The 21,639-nt window shown below is 43.2% G+C and overlaps 1 protein-coding gene across 1 annotated transcript; it reads left to right on the forward strand.

Moving 5' to 3' along the window:
- The first annotated feature begins 200 nt into the window (after nucleotides 1–200).
- LOC144489929 (uncharacterized) lies at nucleotides 201–7,379 on the forward strand. Its single transcript, XM_078207753.1, has 2 exons — nucleotides 201–234; nucleotides 1,704–7,379. Exon 2 carries the CDS (start codon nucleotides 1,709–1,711, stop codon nucleotides 3,677–3,679), a length of 1,971 nt encoding a protein of 656 aa, XP_078063879.1. The 5' UTR covers nucleotides 201–234; nucleotides 1,704–1,708; the 3' UTR covers nucleotides 3,680–7,379.
- Nucleotides 7,380–21,639: the final 14,260 nt, after the last annotated feature.

The raw sequence follows: 21,639 nt of genomic DNA on the forward strand, positions 1-21,639 counted from the left end.
CTTTGGCCAGTAGAATGTTATTTATCTATTATACAGTGCAGAGCAATTCCTGCCGCTTATTTGATGTGACATCAGGACTTCCTGTCCATCTCTTTATCGTGTGAATGTGGAAGTCACACATCCTTTTGAAAATTACAAAGTCATTGTCTTGACTTGCCTAATGTTACTTGTTTAAGAACAACCATTTATTAAACCGATTGACTCTTCTGTGAACTGGACCTATTTTCAGTGAAGGTAAGACAGTCAAATTTTTCCTTTGTAATGTAATATAAAATTTGCAGAAAATACAGGCCAGGCGAGCAGTATTGAGGAGATTGATATTGGTCTGATCTGGGCAAATTAAATGATAGCAGTAAGGTATGGTAGATAGAACGCAATTTTAAAAACATTGGCATAGGAAACAAATTCTGAAGAAATTATAAAAGTTATAAATGAAGGAAATCTGAATTTAAAAAATCATATTAAAAATATTTAGCAAACTGGCTATTATTGGAAAGAAAAAAAACATCTGAATTATTCTGGTACACCCAGTTATTAATAAAGAGACCAACTTCTCAGGTGCTTGTTATGCTGCTGTGTATTTTCAAAATGTTATGTTCTTCCTTTTAACACATGGAAAAAAACCTGGTTACAAACATAATTAAAAGAACACTAGTTCCAGTATCCCCTCTGAACTCCAACAATTCAATGTAAGGTGGTGTGATTGTGATATCAGATTGGAGCGCTGGAATTTTTCATTGATTGCTTTTGGAGTTTGGGAAGACAAGCATAATGGCATTGACACCAATCATTGTGTCCCTTTTCCTACCTTGGCTGGGATTAGGTAACTCAGTACTGAGATTACCCTGAATTTAGCTTCATCTTCCCAATCTGTGTAACTCAGTTTGAAAGTAGATACAACATTTATCCAACTGGCCCATTGTGGCAAAACTTCCAATATCAATTAAAGTTCAACAAAATGGTCAGAATTTGTGTGCAATACCAAAAGCTAATTCAGATGCCTTTTCTTTGTAAGTGCTGCATTTCTCTGCCGAGAATGTGTGTGGGAGGAATTATCCTGTATTCTAATAGAGGAGTATTAGAATAAGTTGAACGCTTCAGAAGTTGGTTGAGTTTCAAAAACTGGGGCGAATATTGACAAATCTACACCACACCTAGGGAGGGGGGGGGGGAAGATCCAGTGGTTACCATAACTTGTTGATCATGGGTTATTTAAATTTCATCTATCCAGATTTAATTATATGGAATAGGTGTTTACTATCAAAAACCCCATTGAGGAGAACACCTTCTACCTGGACTTTCACTACTTCGATACATATTCTCCACTTAGTTTACAATTTGAAAAAAATCATGATCAGTAGTCGGGGTATTTTGCTAGGACCATTTAAAAGAACATGATTTTCATATTGTGGAAGGCGTATTTAGCGGCAATTGCATTTTTTTTAATGGATCCAGATTTAAACTGATGGAATTTTAGTTTTTTTTCTCAGATTGGCAACCTTTAACCTCTTTAATTCCTTAACTGAAAATGTTCGAATTCAGCATTTAACTTGTTACAATTCTGTATAAGTGCAATAAGTTCATATTATCATTCTATCTGTACAACAACAAAAATGTACTAAAGAATTCTCAATCTTTGAAATAAAATTTAATCTTACTGAGGCATTGTCACTGGAATATTATCATGTCCATTCAATTTGCAGGGAAAATGGCAACAGCACAGTACCTGTGTATGTTTGTGAGTTTGCAGATAATCAGCCAATGTTTCAGCTGTCCCAAGGAATGTGAATGCGATCCTACTGAGGCTAAATGTGGAAATGGAAGGGGAAAGATACTCACAGAAGTACCTGTGTCTTTACCGACAGATATATCTACACTACACATGGTAAACACAAATTTAACCAAGCTAGAAAAGGACAGTTTTGCGGATCTAAGATTTTTGAAGCAACTTGTACTGAATGGCAGTCTCCTGACTTCTGTTTCTGAAGGAGCTTTCAATAATCTTTACAATCTTACATCCCTTATGGTGGCAAATAGTTTATTAGAAGTACTGCCTATTGGTGTTCTTGACACACTGGTTAATCTTAAACAACTTTATTTAACTATGAACAGTCTTACCAACATAGATCCAGGTTTATTTGATAATCTTACGAAACTTGAAGAACTTTATTTGTATCGAAACAAACTACAAACTCTCCCAAATGGCATTTTTGACCATCTTCAGTGTCTTACTAAACTGCATATAGGGGGAAACTTACTCAGTGTTCTTCCAGCAAACATATTTGACAAGCTAAGGAATCTTCAAATTCTTAGACTGTATGAAAATAGATTTACTGATGTCCCTTCAAGCCTCTTTGATAAACTACTAAATCTTACTGAGCTTTTACTTCATGTTAATCATATTGCTAATATTTCTAGTGATGCCTTTTCTCAATTGCAGAACCTGAAGAAGCTAACCTTGTCCCAAAATAGATTAGTTGAACTGCCGCCAAGAATTTTTCATAGCTTGCCCAACCTTAAAATATTGTTCCTGTATTCGAATGAACTAGTGCAACTTTCAGACAGCACTTTTGGTCAAATGAAGAGACTGGAGAATTTATTTTTGCATGATAACCAGTTTGTCATTCTTCCAGATAATGTGTTCAGTAATTTGACAAATTTAAAGTTGTTGGCCTTGAGCAAAAACAAAATTTCCAACCTCTCAAAGAATACATTTAGTGAGCTTCGTGACCTTCGAGTGCTTTATCTTCACGAAAACCAACTTTCTGTTTTAAGTGAGGATATATTTAGTAACCTTTGGAAACTGAAATATCTCTCATTGTTTTCCAACCAACTTCACTCTCTTGCTGGAAACACTTTTAATAACTTGACTAACCTGAACACCATTCTATTACAGAAGAACAGGTTGCAAACTGTCCCACATGGACTGTTTGATTTCTTACCCAGTCTAAAGAAAATTAATTTGCATAATAATAGTTGGAACTGCGATTGTTGGATTTCCTATTTAAAACACTGGATTCTGGAAAACAAGGAGCAGGTGACTGAGCCCGATGAAATAATTTGTGAAACTCCAATTGATTTTTATGGCCAGCCTATTCAAGCGTTTAATGATAGCCAACTGAGCTGCATCTTTTCTGTGCAATCCATCCTGTCAACAAGCCCAAACAGCAAAACAACACAGCTCACAACTGACTCCACCTTACTGACAAATGTTACTGCAAAATTGGAGACTTACTTTCAAACAACCAAGTACTTAACGGAACAGCATTGTTCTGGGTGTACTGCACAATCAGAAACATTGCAGACTTGGAATATGACGGATGCATCCATTCAGGAAGCCACAGATTCTACTCCTTTCATCAGGGAATACACCTCCAGAGAGATCATGAACTCTACAACACCAGATGATCCTTCTACAATCTCTGTAGCCAGCAGCAACTCAACATCTGCAACAGTGTTTCATAATAAGACAATGAAGAGTATTAAGAATCTGGGACATGCAAACATTCCATGCAAAATCATTTTGCTTTTGAATATCATTTTGGGTGCTACACAATTATGCCTTATAATGATTGTTTTGTACATTCTGTTTGCTGTTAGAAAAATGTTGCTTCATCAGAAGAATACAATCACTGTCCCTGTTGTTCTTTTGAGGCTTTCTGAACATGCCCAAGATTAGATTTTCCTGGCTATGAATGAGGCATAACTTACCAGACGTTTGGGTGAAGAGTTCATATAATAGGCCTCCACCATAATACAAACCATGGCATGTGATGGATGCTGAAAGCTCCTTCCTTTAATAGCCAGTTATGACTTCACTTAGATGTCAATATAATTTCTTGTTTTAGATATAGGACATTCATTCTTTTTAAATTTCACTGTCATATAGGTGTCTTGGGTTTCCAAATTTGATGGTGTAAGTAATTTAAATTGCCAAATATCAATTCGATCCTTAATGCTTTTGTAACTAGTTTTAAAGCATTTTGCTGGAGGCTTTTCTGCAAGAGTTTTTTTTGTCCACATAAAACGACAAAGTTTTGGTGCCATTGGTTTTGGAATTGCTGTTATTTTCCCTAGAAATTGGGAAAGCTTCTGTATTAATGGAGAAGATTACAATAGAGGAATGCTAGACAGTCACAATGTAGCAGAGGAATTGCAGAATGGTTGCACACACACATGCACACACACACGCACATGCACACACACACACACAGTGTAGCAGAGGAATTGCAGAATGGTTACAAAACAGACAGAGGCCATTCGAGCCATTGTGCCATGCGGGACCTCTGCTAGAGCAGTTCAGCTAGTAATGCTCCCCTGTTCTTCTCTGGTAGTCTTGCAAATATTGTCCCTTAGGTACTTATCCAAAGGCCTTTGAAAGCCATGATTGAACCTGTAACTTGTATTAAGCAACGTATCCACATGTCACCATTGTTACTTTGGCTCATCACTTTAAATCTGTATCCTCTGGTTCTTAAATCTTCTACCAATGGAAGCAGTTACTCTTCCTATTCTGTCATGATTATTAACATATTCATCACATACCTTCTCAACCTTCTCTTTAAGGAGAATCACCCAGCTTCTCCAATCTGTCTACATATAACTGAATATTCCCAATCCTGGAACCAAGCTCACAAATCTTTTCTTTGCAGTCCAACTGCAAATTTGTGGAATAACAAAAAAAAGGACAACTTAGCTAAAGGCGATAAACTACAATCGTTGAAAATTGTAATGTTTCCTGTTGTGCTGAATTGTTTCAAAGGCAGAATACGTGCACAATGCTATCAGCCGGTCAGTATATAAAGAAAGACTAATGTGCATTAATGTAGCACCTTTCATGACCACAGGATGTCTCATAGTTCTTTACAGTCAGTGAAGTCATTTTGAATTACAGTCACTGTTGTAATGTAGGAAACACAGCCTCCAATTTACGCCCAGCAAGCTTCCATAAATAGAAATGTGATCATGGCCAAATCATCTGCTTTAATTATGTTGATCAATGGAAAATGTTTGGCCAAAGATACTTCCCCTCCTTTGAAATAGCCCTATCTGAGGGGGAAGATGGGGCCTTAGTTTAATGTCTCATCCAAAAAAAAGCACTTCCACCAGTGCAGCACTTTGTCAGTCGTACATAGGAATGTGAGCCTTGATTTTTGTGCTTATGTCCTGGAGTGGTTCTTGAACCCTTAATGTTTTGAAACAGAAGCAAGAGTACTCCTAAATGGGCCATTGTTATATAATTACTGCAGCATAATAAATTCCATTAATTGAATTAGGCAGCCTTCTAGGCCCCATTCTCACCTGAATGAAGTTTGAGACCCAGCTGCTACAAAGGACTACAGTTATCCATTATTACCCTTCCAATGGTGTATAAGGCAGAGTTGCAGCTGCTTGATATTTCATCTCTCAACCGTTTCTTTCCTGTGGGAATGAGTGCAATTTTCATTATCACTCCTCATTCTCAGTCCCTTCATCCCATATCCTTTCAAAAGCTGCAATATCCTTTTTTACTGTGGTGACCAAAACTGTGTACAGTATTGTCGGTTAGCTCAGTTGCTGGACAGCTGGTTCGTGATGCAATGCCAAAAATGTGGGTTCAATTCCCGAACCAGCTGAGATTATCCACAAAGCCCTTCTCAAACTTGCCACTCGTCTGAGATGCGGTGATCCTCAGGTTAAACCAGTCAGCTCCCCCCGTCAAAGCAGCATATGGTCACCTGAGACTATGGTGACTTAACCTTTATACAGTATTGTACATGTTTTTTTTTATTTGTTCATGGGATGTGGACGTCGTTGGCTGAGCGAGCATTTATTACCCATCCCTGAGGGCATTTAGGAGTCAACCACATTGCTGTGGATCTAGAGTCACATGTAGGCCAGACCAGATAAGAATGGCAGATTTCTTTCCTTAAAAGACATTAGTGAACCAGATGGACTTTTATGACAATTGACAATGGTTTCATGGTCAACATTAAATTTTTAATTCCAGATTTTTGTTGAATTCAAATTTCACCATCTGCCATGGTGGGATTCAAACTCGGGTCCCCAGAGCATTACCCTAGGTCTCTGGATTACTAGTCCAGCGATAATACTACTATACCACTGCACCAATAATTTATAAAATAATAAGACTCCCTTGACTTCAGCTCAGAATAAGCTTTTAATACCTTCTAATATCTGCCAGGCATTGCTGTAATAATTTCAGTTTATTGTTAACAAGACCCTAGACCTACCTAATTTTCCTTGCATGTTATTTCACTTTTCAGCATTCATGAGTACAAAAGCCAACACCTCATCCATGTACAGTTTTTATAAGAAGTAGGTACCCATTAACAGTAATCAGGCCAGAATGGGCTCCTTGTATAATTTTGATCCGCTTAGAGGTTCTGAGAGGCATTTTCAATTTGTTCCCTCCACAGACCAATAAGTCTAGCTTTCCTTTTTTTTGTGGCAATGGGGGAGTGAATGCATTGTGGTACACAAACCATATCAACTGTGGGACAGGCTAGATTGAGCAACTTATTCATGGGTTAATTTGTTGCTGTGACCATCAATGCCAGATTCCTGTTTTGCAGACAGCAGCCATGATTGCAGATAATCCACTGTGTCCCATTATATCGCCCACAAAAGTTGGGTAAGGTTTGCTCCTAAGCAACGTTTCTATAAAATCTGCAAACACCTCTGAGAACAGGTACAATGAGGTACACCAGAAATAATACAGAACAGAGAACAACAATGTTAACTTGAATGACCAAGATATTCCACAATTTAAACTGACTGAAGTCTCTTGGATCATTGCAGGCTTCTGCATGCTCCACAACTTCAGTGTCCGATGCTAGAACATCACTAACCATAGGAAGAAGACCCAATTATTGAAATACTTCTGCCTGCCATAGAGCCATACACCAGATTTCCATTGACAAATGTTCTTCTAAGCACCCCATTCAACTATTGCATTAACTATCCTCTGCAACTTCAGGATGTCAACAACAAATACAATTAACTTGTATTGCATTTACTCAATTGCAATAAATCACATTGCTTTCATCTATTGCTACATTGACCCATTACAGGTCAATCATATTCTCTGGATACAGTACAACTTCAATGCTGCCAAATTTTACTTCCCTAACTGTAATGTTTGTGGGCCTGATGTTTAGTATCCATTGTTTTCCATCGGGGCAACAGTAGTGTTTGTAACTTGACCTAGTGCTTTCTGCTCCTATGGCAAGAGTGTGAAGTGCTGGCTGCTTAGTGTCGAGTATCTTCAGATTGAGGTGGCACTGTAGCTCTGTACACTGGTCCAAACTTAACCATATTTCTTACTGTGCTTACCCCAGTCCAACGCCGGCATCTCCACATCATCACTGTTCCAAAAACAGTCCATAGACTTACCCTGAAATATATTCATTAAAGCAATTGTTCTATACCACGCAATCAGCAAGTTCATTATAATGTGCTAACCATTTTAGTTTAGAAGTCATTTGATACCCAATAGCAATGCTTAATTTAGATCCAAATGAATTAAATGCCAGCTTTTATGAAACTTCTGATTAAAATGAGTAATCTACTCTTTGATTGTGTTGCTTTCTTTAAATGGATTTAATAAATATGTACTAAATGGAAAATAAGGGTGTCCTTTATGTTCATAATATGTAAGCGTGTCAGATTCTGGCAATTTCAAAATATCCACATTGTAATGAAATTGTGCTTTACACTCCAATTTCCATCACCATACACTACATGTTCCAATCCATTGGGATGGCGACAGCGATTCTGGACAGGTACCTCAAGGACAATGTCTTGGGAATTCTGAACCATATATCCTGAATCCCTCAGCAAGGCATCAACACAATCACCTGACAGATTCAACTAGTGAAGACAAGTCATTAACCTAATCATTTGGAAAATTGGACCCCAGCTGAGAGGAGATCCCCAGAACTCATTGAGCTATAATGGGAATGCCTTAAACCAAATCACTTGAACAATAGGAGGGGATTTCCCAGACATGAACTGATTAAAGTTGCAAGGGGGACTACACTCGGGACAACTGGGGTGATGGTCATGTGACAGGCCCACCCTTTGATTGATTTCTCTGCAGCAAGAGAACAAAAGCTAAGATGCTGATGAGAGAAGACCAGAGCAGGGTCCTCTTTTTCCAACCCACCTTGCAAGCTTTGACTGGAACACCCCTACCCCCATCTGCAAGCAGAGACTTTTAAAAATAATCTAACCCAGTATTACCATCCCTCCAAAGTTTAAAAGTAAAGTTTATTTATTAGTCACAAGTAGGCTTACATTCACACTGCAATGAAGTTACTGTGAAAATCCCCTTGTTGCCACGCTCTGGCGCCAGTTCGGGTACACTGAGGAGAACTTAGCATGGCCAATGCACAAAACCAGCACATCTTTGGAGAACAAACAGATCAGTCACCCACAACTTTAAATCAGAAGCATCGAGACCACCAAAGGAAAGTCACAAGGATACAGAATTCAGTGAAAGCCAACGATTCATCAAATGACAGATTGTATATTCCTTTCATTTTTATGGACTCTAATTTAACCAACCTATCCTTTCCCACTCCATTCTAATCTATTTATGTGTGTGCGTGTGCATTTGTGTGTGTGAATGTGTGTGTATGAGAAAATGGGATTGTATTTTATTAATTAGTGTTATAAAACTAGCTTCTTTGTTTTTTTTCATTTGTTCATGGGATATGGGTGTCGCTGGCTGGGCCAGCATTTATTGCCCATCCCTGAGGGCACTTAAGAGTCATCTACATTGCTGTGGGTCTGGAGTCATATATAGGCCAGACCAGGTAAGGACAACAGATTTCCTTCCCTAAATTCAAGAGATCTGCGCAACTTTTATGATCACAGTTAAACAATGCCAACAGTAAAATATTCACTGAATTGGCAAGTGTATCAGTTCAAAGCAAAAAAAAACAGGTTCTTAGTGTTGGAGGAAATGCATTGTGTTATGATCCTTAGTCAGACCTCCAGATTGTGGGTAGAATCTGGTTTGAGACCAGTAATGCTTTGTTTAAAGTAAACCAAGTTTGAGATTTGCAACTCTTGCCTAGTGAAGAAAGCCACATGATTACACAGGTTTTCAACAAATGAAAATAAACTTCATTATACAAGATCAGAAACAGAAAATGATTCACAATATCTATCTTATACCCCAACATTCAGGGTTAATATTCGATACAGGCGAATTAACAAGCAAACTGTGGTAGCAGATGAGACCAAGACAGAGGCCACTTATTTCTCAAAATCCCACCCAGACCTATGTAATACCATGGGCTAATTTCTCCCATGGCCCTGCTGACAGATTCAATGGTGGGTGCGGGGGCAGAGTTTGTTGGGTCGCAAAAATTGATTGCATGCTGGCAGGAATTCCCTGTGCTATCTTCCGCTGTTATCTAACATGGCAGATCAAGAAACCCGCTGGCGGCTGGCATGAAATTGATTTGCCTCCCACTAATTGGATGCGGATGAAGGCCTGACTGTAATTTTCCATCCATGTCTAATTCTCCATGATGTCAAAAGCACACCGTTGTGAAACGGAGCAATGTGGTGTACAGATGGCTGAACTCACCTGAACATGCCTGCGGCTGCTTTTGGAGTTTGGAATTAAAGCTGCCAACAAACTTGGACTCCAAACACCACAGCGGTGGGTGGGAGAAGTATCGACAGGTGGATCTTCCAGATTCAGCATCATCGAGGGGGTTCATCTTCCAGTCTCAGAGTGCTTCTTCTTTCTACCTTTTTTCTATAGTGGGCCAGTGGTTTTGGACACCTTTATAATATTGGTCCTGGATATGAGGGCAGACTACACACCATCAGGCCTGTCACACCATGGCACGAAACACCTAGTTGCATAATTAATAAGGTCTGGGCCAGAAGATTTGTTGTGGTTTCCCATTGGCCTCGGCAGCAGGAGACACTCCATGTTCCTGTCCCACCATGGGACTTAGCCCCAGATGGGGGAATTCTGCCCTGTGAGTCAAATCATTTCACTGAAACTTTATCTGTGTCACATGGTTCCCCAATCCTCCCCTTCGAAGATCTGACCTTGGAATTCTCTCCCAAAAGTTGCTGCAACTCAGACAGCTTCAACCATGGCAGCAAGGTGCAGTGTTTCAATCTCACCTCCCAAGATTCCGTACCCTGGGGTTCCTGAATGTAATTAACCATTAATTCACACGCACAATTTCAGCTCTTCAGCCATGCCAAGCAGATCACTACTGTTCCAAAGATGTACCTATGCCCCAACGGCCCGCAGCACCGAGTCACCAATATTCAGCTGCTTTCTTGGAATTTCAGGGCTTCTCTTGGGCCCTTTTCAATTGTTCAATTGTTCAATTGCATTTCTCCACTCCACCTGACGAAGGGACAGCCTGTTCCCGAAAGCTAGGGGCATTTCCTCCCAAATAAACCTGTTGGACTTTAACCTGGTGCTGATAAACTTCTTACTGTGTTTACCCCAGTCCAACGCCGGCATCTCCACATCCTTTTCAATTACCAGACTTGGCTGGCCTCAACCGCCCACCCTGCAGGGTTTCAATCCCGCCTTCCGTGATTCCATTTCTCTGGTTTCCCGAGTACACCTAAGCACCAAGTTACAATTTCCAATTTTCAGGCACATTGAGCACAATGCTCAGAGTACTCCAAAGGGATAGCTTTGTTCCAGCAGCCTGCTTCAATTACCAGGTCTTCTCCTGTGCCCTCTTTACTTAAAGTCTTCTCCCATTTCTCTGCTCCTCTCTTTTACTTGATCTTAACTGGGACTGCCTGGTTCTGTCCCCTATCTTTGCCCCTTACCTGTGGCCTTCAATTGGGACCTCTCCCCTGCTTCAGTATCTGTATAAGATTATCTTACATTCTGCTGACAGCACCTCCCAAAATCCACTTTATCTACCAGCTAGAAAGATAAGGGCAGCAGGCATGTGGGAACACCCCATCTCAAAGTTATCCTCAAAGCTGTGCACCATCCTGATTTTGGAAATACATCACTGTTCCTTCTTTGTCACGTGGTCAGAATCCTGGAACACATCACCTAAAAACATTGCAAGATTACATCCCCCCCCCGCCACGTGGACTGCAGCAGTTCAAGTAGGCAACTAACCATCACCTTCTTAGGGGTGACCTAATAGAGGTGTATAAAATTATGAAAGGCATAGATAGGGTGAACGGTGGGAAGCTTTTCCCCAGGTCGGTGGTGACGTTCACGAGGGGTCATAGGTTCAAGGTGAGGGGGGTGGGGGGGAGATTTAACACGGATATCAGAAGGACGTATTTTACACAGAGGGTGGTGGGGGCCTGGAATGCGCTGCCGGGCAAGGTGGTGGAGGCGGACACACTGGGAACGTTTAAGACTTATCTAGATAGCCACATGAACGGAGTGGGAATGGAGGGATACAAAAGAATGGTCTAGTTTGGACCAGGGAGCGGCGTGGGCTTGGAGGGCCGAAGGGCCTGTTCCTGTGCTGTATTGTTCTTTGTTCTTTGATAATCAGGGATCAGCAATAATGCTGAACTTATCGGCAATGCTCACATATTGTGACCAAACATAAGCTATCAGGATTGGTAATACGAGAAATTGGGAGATTTCCCAATTGCACCTTTAAATAGTTTCTTAGTGTTCTCTTGTTGATATCCCTTCTTTTTGTGAGATTTGGAAAGATTAGCCTGTTCTTTCATATCAGTCCACTCACATCTCTTTCTACGTATTTCTTAATTTGGCCAACCGAGGTGATTGGTTTTGTCAATTTTATTTGGTCTTCAATATAAACTGTTGCTTTTCAAGGTCATGTGATCGTCAAATTTTAATTAGTTGAAAATGGCCAGGTTCCTTATTGGTTGCTTAATTTTTCTCTGCTACTGTACTTAAATCAAAGAACAAGGTGCTTAGAGCTAATAGGAATAATTTTATTAATGTCCTTTTGCCCATGACACGGTGGCACAGTGGGTAGCACTGCTGCCTCACAGCGCCAGGAACCCGGGTTCAATTTCCAGCTTGGGTCACTGTCTGTGCAGAGTCTGTACGTCCTCCCCATGTCTGCATGGGTTTCCTCTGGGTGCTCTGGTTTCCTCCCACAGTCAGAAAAATGTGCTGGTTAGGTGCATTGGCCATGTTAAATTCTCCCTCAGTGTACCCAAACAGGCACCTGAGTGCGGCGACGAGGGGATTTTCACAGTAACTTCATGGCAGTGTTAATGTAAGCCTACTTGTGATATCAATAAATGCTAGTGCATTTCCACAGCCTTTCCACTGAAATTATGAAAGATGATTAAGAAAACTTTTCTAAAATCTAACCACAAGAAATTATATCTTTCCCAATGTCCCAGTATATTTCCAGAAACCCAATGATAAGCAGCAACAGGGAAGTCTGTACAGGGCTGATAACACTATCCTTTTGTACACGTGTGCCTCCACTGCTGGGTATGTGAGCTCCTGGCCACTTGCCCCAAACTGTGTGTAACTGAGCAATTTTTACTCACAAACTTTGCTATTGGGAATCCTGTTAGACAATTTAATAGTAATAAATGAAGTAGCTCAAAGATTTCTCTGAGCTACTTCACTTGCCCAAATGAGTCAAAATTTAATTTTTATTTCTTTGTTGCATTTTGTATTTGCATCTTGTAAAGTTTGAAGTTTATTTATTAGTGTCACAAGTAGGCTTACATTAACACTGCAATGAAGCTACTGTGAAAATCCTCTAGTCGCCACACTCTGGCACCTGTTCGGGTACACTGAGGGAGAATTTAGCATGGCCAATGCACCTAACCAGCACGTCTTTTAGACTGTAGGAGGAAACCGAAGCACCCAGAGGAAACCCACGCAGACACGGGGAGAATGTGCACAGGCAGTGACCCAAGCAGGGCATCGAACCTGGGTCCCTGGCCCTATGAGGCAGCAGTGCTAACCACTGTGCCACTGTGCTGCCCCAGTGGCTCTTTTTTCTCCAGTCATAGTTCACAATGGAACAGCTTTATTTCATTTGTTGAAATTTAATAGTTGTACAAAAGAGCATCATTTTTACATTATTGTGAATCATGAATGTAACTCTGCGCCTCTTCAAATTTTCCTTGTTCAGTAACAGAGAAATATACAGTCGGGCATTGGTTATGGTGACCCAGTGATCATGAGTTCGAATGGCAAGTTATGAAATTAGATTCAACGGGTCTAATCATAGCGGGTGGGATTTTACTGCCTCTCTCATCCCAAAACCGTAAAATCCCACCCGAGGTCCACGGACCTTCCCATTGTCCGCCCCTCGCCCTTTCCGATTCCCGTGGCGGGCGGAGCAGTAAAATCCCGGCCGGTGTGTTATCACGAAAACCAATTTGATCATTTTGTCATAAAAAATCCATCAGGAAAAGAGCCTGAAACCCTTTGTAGTTTCACACTGCAGACGGGACCAGTCATTTCAAAACAGTGGGCAGGACCCGATTCTGGGCTTTCTGGCCCCGTTCCCTGCTTTGGCAATGCCATCATCTCACGTGAGAACACCATCCACCAGGTACACGGTACATACTCTTGCAACTCGGCCAACATTGTCTACCTGACACGCTGCAAGAAAGGATGTCCCGAGGCATGGTACATTGGGGAAACTATGCAGACGCTGCGACAACGGATGAATGAACACCGCTCGACAATCACCAGGCAAGACTGTTCTCTTCCTGTTGGGGAGCACTTCAGCGTTCACGGGCATTCGGCCTCTGATATTCGGGTAAGCGTTCTCCAAGGCGGCCTTCGCGACACACGACGGCGCAGAGTCGCTGAGCGGAAACTGATAGCCAAGTTCCGCACACACGAGGACGGCCTCAACCGGGATATTGGGTTCATGTCACACTATTTGTAACCCCCACAGAGTTTCACTGGCTGTCTTGTCTGGAGACAATACACATCTTTTTAGCCTGTCTTGGTGCTCTCTCCACTCACGTTGTTTTGTTTCTTAAAGACTTGATTAGTTGTAAGTATTCGCATTCCAACCATTATTCATGTAAATTGAGTTTGTGTCTTTATATGCTCTGTTTGTGAACAGAATTCCCACTCACCTGAAGAAGGGGCTTGCAGCTCCGAAAGCTTGTGTGGCTTTTGCTACCAAATAAACCTGTTGGACTTTAACCTGGTGTTGTTAAACTTCTTACTTGGCAATGTTAGCCAATGTGGGATAAGCGTGCAGGTAGTGAGCTGCAAGAAAGTCAACGGAACACCAAGAAAGGATGTCAGCTGCGCTTCTCAGGTTGCAATGAAAGATGGAGGAGTCTGCTTACATTCACTCTGAGATGATAAGGTGGCACAGTGGTTAGCACCACTGCCTCACAGCACCAGGGATCCGGGTTCGATTCCCTGCTTGGGTCACTGTCTGTGTGGAGTTTGCACATTCTCCTCGTGTCTGCGTGGGTTTCCTCCGGGTGCTCCAGTTTCCTCTCACAGTTCAAAGATGTGCGGGTTCGGTGGATCGGCCATGCTAAATTGCCCCTTAGTGTCAGGGGGATTAGCAGGGTAAATACGTGGTGATACGGGGATAGAGTTTGGGTGGAATTGTGGTTGGTGCAGACTCAATGGGCCTAATGGCCTCCTCCTGCACTGTGGGGATTCTATGAGAGCACTAGCATGCCAACGCACCGAGGTCAACGCTGTCAGTTTGTGGAGTCTTTGGTTCAGGACATGGGTCCTGCACTGCTGCAGGAGCAGCGCTCCCTCACTGTAGCCCTTGGTGGCATCCATCAGTTGGGGCGAGGGGGGACCGGGGGGGGTGAGGAACCAGCTCAATCTCACTCCAGCTGCCCCTCTTCCTCAAGGAGCCGGCCAGGAACACTTGGGCACCCATAGGGAGCAGGATCAGCAGGTCAACACTCGGAGGACGTCGACTCAGGTGACACTGGCAGTGACCTGCCCATCCAAACCCCGCCTTGATGTGACCCTATGAGCTACAGCCACACAGGCCGACAAGGGTGCACCTGCCCCAAGGCAGACACCCCAAGCAGGGCAGGCCCTCCAGCTCCCGGCCCTCCAGAGGGCATCCATAGAGCCACCACACACAACAGCAGGTTGTTGAAGTAGCAGTAAACAAGCTGCCTCCAACTAGGCTGTGGATGTTGTGGAAGCACCAAGACATAACAGAAAGTTTAGGAATGCTAAGAAATATTAGGAGCACTATGGTGACGTGATTGTTAACGACATGTTCACAATGTTCACCTCCTCGTTAGAGGAGTGGTTCATGTCCCAGGTTCATAACCTGATCCTCAGGTTAAATCACAAGTCAGCTCTCTTCCTCATAAAGGAGAGCAGCTTATGGTCATCTGGGACTATGGCAACTTTACCTTCACAACGTGCACCAACATATATGAACAAATTGTATATGAAGGTCAAGACTGAAATAATCCTTAACGGCTCCACGTGAATCAATGGATCATGGTGGCACAGTGGTTAACACTGCTGCCTCACCGTGCCAGGGACCCATGTTCGATTCCCGGCTTGGGTCACTGTCTGTGTGGTGTTTGCACGTTCTCCCATTTGTCTGGATGGGTTTCCTCCGGGTGCTCTGGTTTCCACCCACAGTGCAAAAGACGTGCTGGTTAAGTGCATTGGCCATGCTAAATTCTCCCTCGGTGTACCCGAACAGGTGCCGGAGTATGGTGACCAGGGGATTTTTCACAGTAACTTCATTGCAGTGTTAATGTAACCCTACATGTGACACTAATAAATTAAAAATAAGGATACGGAGACATTGTTCTGGGCCTCATCCTTGACCCACTTTACAGTCTCATTATTTCAGTTTTTGCAAAGGAAGTAAGAGTACATATAGCAGCAAAAAAACACCAAACAGCCTTACAACTAAAATAAAAATTAAGTCACAGTTAGATGTTCTGGTTTGTATTACCAGGCGTTTGACACACAATGACTGAAGTTCTCTGATGTTGTGTGCCAGTGAGAATGGAGAATCTCAGCTTGTAGCTGGCAACACAATTCAGTCGTTGTGTTGTCCACTTATTAGACTTGAAGGGTTCCCGGTTTGGTAAATTAAGCTTCCTAACATGATCCTCGCAGCCTCTTCATTTCCTGCTTTATTCCCACATTTTCTCAGTTGATTTTATCTCTTACAGATTTTAAAACAACTTGCATTCACAAATATTAATACAACGCAGTAAATTAATCATAAAGACAAACATGTACAATACTAACAATGGATGACATACATTATCATAATATAAATTATTTTAAAGTTTGATTATTAGTGTCACAAGGCAGCTTACATTAACACTGCAATGAAGTTACTGTGAAAATTCCCTAGTCGCCACACTCCGGCGCCTGTTTGGTACACTGAGATTGAATTTAGCATGGCCAATGCACCTAACCAGCACGTCTTTCGGACTGTGGGAGCAAACCGGAGCACCCAGAGGAAACCCATGCAGACACGGAGAGAAAGTGCAGACTCCGCACAGACAGTGACCCAAGCCGGGAACCGAACCGGGGTCCCTGGCGCTGTGAGGCAGCAGCGCTACCGACTGTACCACCGAGTATTATAATTCTGTGTGCTTCTGACCAGAAGGGCGAGTTGCAATATTGTGATAACCACAACCACAGATGAGATAATCTTCCAGGAACTGAAAGCGTAAGTAATTCCAAATGACATGATAGAATGCTAAACCAAAGTAAAATAATGTAAAGTTTATTTATTAGTCGCAAGTAAGGCTTACATTAACATTGTAATGAAGTTACTGTGAAAGTTCCCGAGTCGCCACATTCTGGCTCCTGTTCAGGTCACTGCACCTAACCAACACGTCTTTCAGACTGTGGGAGGAAACCGGAGCACCCGCCTGAAACCCACGTAGACGCGGGGAGAACATGCAAATTCCACACGGACAGTGATCCAAGCCAGGAATCAAGCCTGGGTCTCTGGCGCTGTGAAGCAACAGTGCTAACCAATGTGCCACCCTGCCGCCCCATTTGATTCAAGAAATTGTGACAAAAACAAATAAGAAACATGAAGATATATTAAAGGAATTCATTTTGTATGTTCTTGATCTAACCATTTTCCTGACCAATTGAAGACTTTTATACACTAATCATCTCCTGGGCTGTTTCACCAGTGTTTCACTGGATCATTAACTTTGTTTTACAGAATTTTCAGATGCCGAATTTATAACTTTTTAACGACTATAAGTAGTATTACTTGCTGCAAGATTAAGTTGGATATCACAGTTAAGATGTCACCAACCTTAACTTTCTTTAAGAGCAAAGTGACTATGCGACACAATTTGATTGGACTCCAGCATTTTATTTGAATGGTTTTCTAACCAGATTTGATGCTTGGGAATGTCACTATGACACACCCCGATATTTGCACGTGAACCTACCTTGTTCAGATGAGATACTTTGCAGTACAAGTATTTTGAGATTATTTAGTTTATCAAACACTCCAACAGGCAGCTTTCAGTTTGTTGTCTCCTAAGTTCAACTGCTGAGATCAGTCAAATTGCTAAACGCTTGCTCCTTGAATGATTTGAGAAGCATACTTAGCACAGGTTCATAGTGCAGACAAATGTTGCTTTTCAACGCCATTGCCAAAGCATGTTTAATCTCAACTACTTTTAAACCAACATAGGTCATGGTGGATGTTTCCAGTTTTCATACCAAGACTTGTATTTGGTGAAAAGAGATTATTAGAGGCAGCACCTTCAACAAAGCACTCAAAAGACAATGCTAACCCCCTCAGTCCTAATGGAGGCAATCTTTGTAATGCCTGAAGTAAATGTTCCCTCCACTCTTTGGCGCTGTACAATTATCATTACGTTGGATGGGCAAGAACTTCCCAAATAAACTCTAAGTGCCAAACGAATGAGAAAACAGGAGAGTTTCAGACCTGCTTTTGGGCGAATTTGAAAATGCGATCTTATGACACTCTGTCACTTTCTTGGACAGAAGTGTGGAAGGTGCTGGGGGAACCTAAGCTCGCAGGCAAAGCCAGCTGCACACTGCTTGGGACGCCATTGCGCAGGCTCCCCAATCTCTGACTGGGAGACCTCCTGCCTTCACGCCCCCACGGACATCACCCTCCACCCCCCCCCAGCCCCAACTGATTGCTCCCCGTGCAGGTCTGTCTCCCCCCCACTGCCGCCCCCACCCCCACAAATCAGTCCCTGTGCCAGTGCCCCCAACCCTCGCTAATCACCACCACTGCAGAGCCCCTGCTCGCCAATCAACACCCCTGCAGAATCCCACCCTCCCCCGACCACTGATCACCACCCCTGCTGATATCCCTCCACCCTGATCATCCCCCACGCAGGGCTCTCCCCCTTGCCTCACCCTTGAAGAGCTCCTTCCTTGCGAAGCTCCCTCTTGCCTCCCCCCTCATTGCCCCACCCCCACTCAGGCCCCACCCCTTCAGTGCTGCCCCTGGTACAGTTATGGTGCCCTTGTGGGCAGTGCAAGGGTGTTTGGTGGGCACTGCTAAGCTGGCATTGCCCCTTGGGCACTGCCCCTTGGCCATGCCCCTGACCACCCAGCAGCTTCAATGGCCTCCGATACCCCCGGAGTGGCAATAACGTCTGGTCCCCGTTGGTGGGAACAATGAGTGATTCTCAATGACGAGACGCTGCTGACGAGGGAGGGAATGTCCGGGAGGCCGGAAACAGCCGTGTCGGGCGTGTTGATGTACATGGGAGCGTGCAAAGCCGCTCACCGGCAAAGCATGGATGGGAAGATGACTTTTGGCATGAGACCAGTTCTCACCCAGCGCGAAAGCCTCACGTACTATCTTCCCAGCTCATTGCGGCGATTGACTAGCACAATGAGCTGGAAAAATTGCGCCCGGATATGTTTGATAAGGGGACAATGTGATTCATTTACCACTTGATATAATTGTGCTTTTTGGTCTTATAGTATTGCCTGCCTTTATAATTTCAACGCTGGTAAAACATTAAACTAAAGTGGATCCTGTTTGCATGGTAATTGTGACAAATAATGCATTTAATGCAAGAGGCAAATTAGTATCTGATATTGAGGATGAATTCCTTCTATTGTGATCAAAAATAGAAGTTACAATTCAAGTGAAATTGAGATCTGTTGCAATAATTTTTTTGTAAATGAATTAATGTCTCTACAACTAATGTACATATCTTTCACAACACTGGTGTAATTCCAGAAAAGCAACGTTAAGCAGCAGCAGGAAACCTGTACAGGGCTGATTACAGTAAAGTGACAGACGTTGCAACATGATGTGTCTCCTCTGCTGAGTGTGTGAGTTAATGGTCACTTCACTCAAACTATATATACCCACTGATTCTCACTAACTTCATTGCTGTTGTTAGCAATTCCATTTGACAGTTTGTGAAATGCTGGGCAGAATTTTCTGTTATTTCTTCTAAGTGCTGCACCAGGTAAGAAGGTGGATCCCTGGCATTGCCCAGTGGTGTGCAGCATGCTGGCTGCACAGTCAGTTCCTTTTGCCCTATTGTCCAGTAGTTACAAGAAACAACTTCTGGAGTCGTGACCCATGCCATCACACTGCCGGGCGGAACCTGAAAGACCCGGCAATGTTAGCTTTCCAGAGATCGAGGTTTTTGAAGGGTGCCCTGATCTCCAGTATAAAGGCGGCATGGTGGTACAGTGGTTAGCACCGCTGCCTCACAGCACCAGGGGCCAGGGTTCAATTCTGGCCTTGGATAACTGTCTGTGTGGAGTTTGCACGGTCTGCCCGTGTCTGCGTGAGTTTCTTCCAGGTGCTCCGGTTTCCTCCCACAGTCCAAAGATGAGCAGGTTAGGTGGATTGGCCCGTGCTAAATTGCCCCACAGTGCTCCAAGATATGCAGGTTAGATGGATTAACCATTGTAAAAATGTGGCGTTATGGGGATAGGACAGGGGCAAGGGCCTAGGTAAGATATTGTGACAGAGAGTCAGCACAGATTCGATGGGTTGAATGGCCTCCTGCACTGTAGGGATTCTATGAATCTCACATTTGTAAGTCAAAACAAAACAAAGAATCTCCCCGCTCCCACATGCTCACGGAATCCTCTCCCCCATTTGGAGCTCGCCAGAGGAATCCCCCTCAGCACTGATCCCTCGCATTGCCCAAGCACTGCCTCACGGCATTGCCATGGCATTGCCAGAGGACAATGCCAAGGGGCTGTGCCAGGGCCCTTCCCTGCTATGCCCCTCTCCCGCTGGGTCACATTGTGACCCAGTGTGGTTTCTTTGCCTTGTTCATGCTCATAGAATCATAGAATCTCTCGAGTGCAGAAGGAGGCCATTTGGCCCATCGAGCCTGCACTAACAACAATTCTACCCAGGCTCTATCCCTGTAACTCCATGTATTTATCCTGCTAATCACCCTGACACTAAGGGACAATTTACCATGGCCAATCAACCTAATCTGCACATCTTTGGAGTGTGGGAGGAAAACGGAGCACCCGGAGGAAACACATGCAGCCACGGGGAGAAAATGCAAATTCCACACAGACAGTCATCCAAGGCTGGAATTGAACCCAGGTCCCTGGCTCTGTGAGGCAGCAGTGCTAACCACTGTGCCACTGTTGCTCCAGATCTATCATAAACCTCACTGACAGGGGAAATCCCAATGTGGGGGGATGATACAGCAGGGAAACCTGGTAATGCAATGATAATATATGCAAAATGATATTCGTGGGTGGAGACCTCATTACCTTAAATGGGGTTGGGGTGCGGTGGGGGGGGGGGGGGGGGGGGGCGGGGAGGAGCTGCAAGATCTCACTGATGAGAATCACTCCTTTAGCCTCCTGCGGGATTTTGTGCCCATGTCACCATTTGCGCCCGCGTTCATCGGCCAATAGGTTTCTGAAGAATTTTGTTTGACCCATTTTATGTGTCAATTCAGAATGTTATTTCAAATGACTTCTTGTACTGATCGGTTTCATCTATTTTTCAATTTGCAGTTTTCACTTTCGAATGACCACTTGTGAAATGCAACAAAATACAATGGATGCCGGAAATCTGAAATAAAAACAGAAAATCTTGGACATTCTCAGCAGGTCTGGGAACATCTATGGAGACAGAAGCAGAGCTAAAGGTTCAAGTCAGGAACTGTTCTTCAGAACTGAAGGAAGATAGAAACGTAATATGTTTTGAGCAAATGAAAGGAGGGAGGGGAGATGAACAAAAGGGCAGTTCTGTGATGGGGTAGAAGGCAGGCGAGGTTAACTAATCAAACAGTCATGGTACAGAAGGCAATGGAGTGGCAATGGTTGTAATGAACAATTTGTCCAAAGAGGGTGTAGATGGCAGTTTAATGAACACCCACAAAGACATGGAAAACAAGATTATGAATGCAACATGCAAAAGGTGAAAACTGATCAAGCCGACAGTCTGAAGTTGTTGACCTGAAGTTGTTGAGACCACATTTGGAATATTGTGTGCAGTTCTGGTCACCTCACTATAAGAAGGATGTGGAAGCGCTGGAAAGAGTGCAGAGGAGATTTACCAGGATGCTGCCTGGTTTGGAGGGTAGGTCTTATGAGGAAAGGTTGAGGGAGCTAGGAATGTTCTCTCTGGATCGGAGGAGGCTGAGGGGAGACTTAATAGAGGTTTATAAAATGATGAAGGGGATAGATAGAGTGAACGTTCAAAGACTATTTCCTCGGGTGGA

This window comes from Mustelus asterias, chromosome 3 (genome assembly GCF_964213995.1).
Source record: "Mustelus asterias chromosome 3, sMusAst1.hap1.1, whole genome shotgun sequence".
NCBI classification, from domain to species: Eukaryota; Metazoa; Chordata; class Chondrichthyes; order Carcharhiniformes; family Triakidae; genus Mustelus; species Mustelus asterias.

Bases quoted from the DNA above. Each gene is read 5' to 3' on its own strand.
- LOC144489929 (XM_078207753.1), top strand. From the start codon at position 1,709: ATGGCAACAGCACAGTACCTGTGTATGTTTGTGAGTTTGCAGATAATC.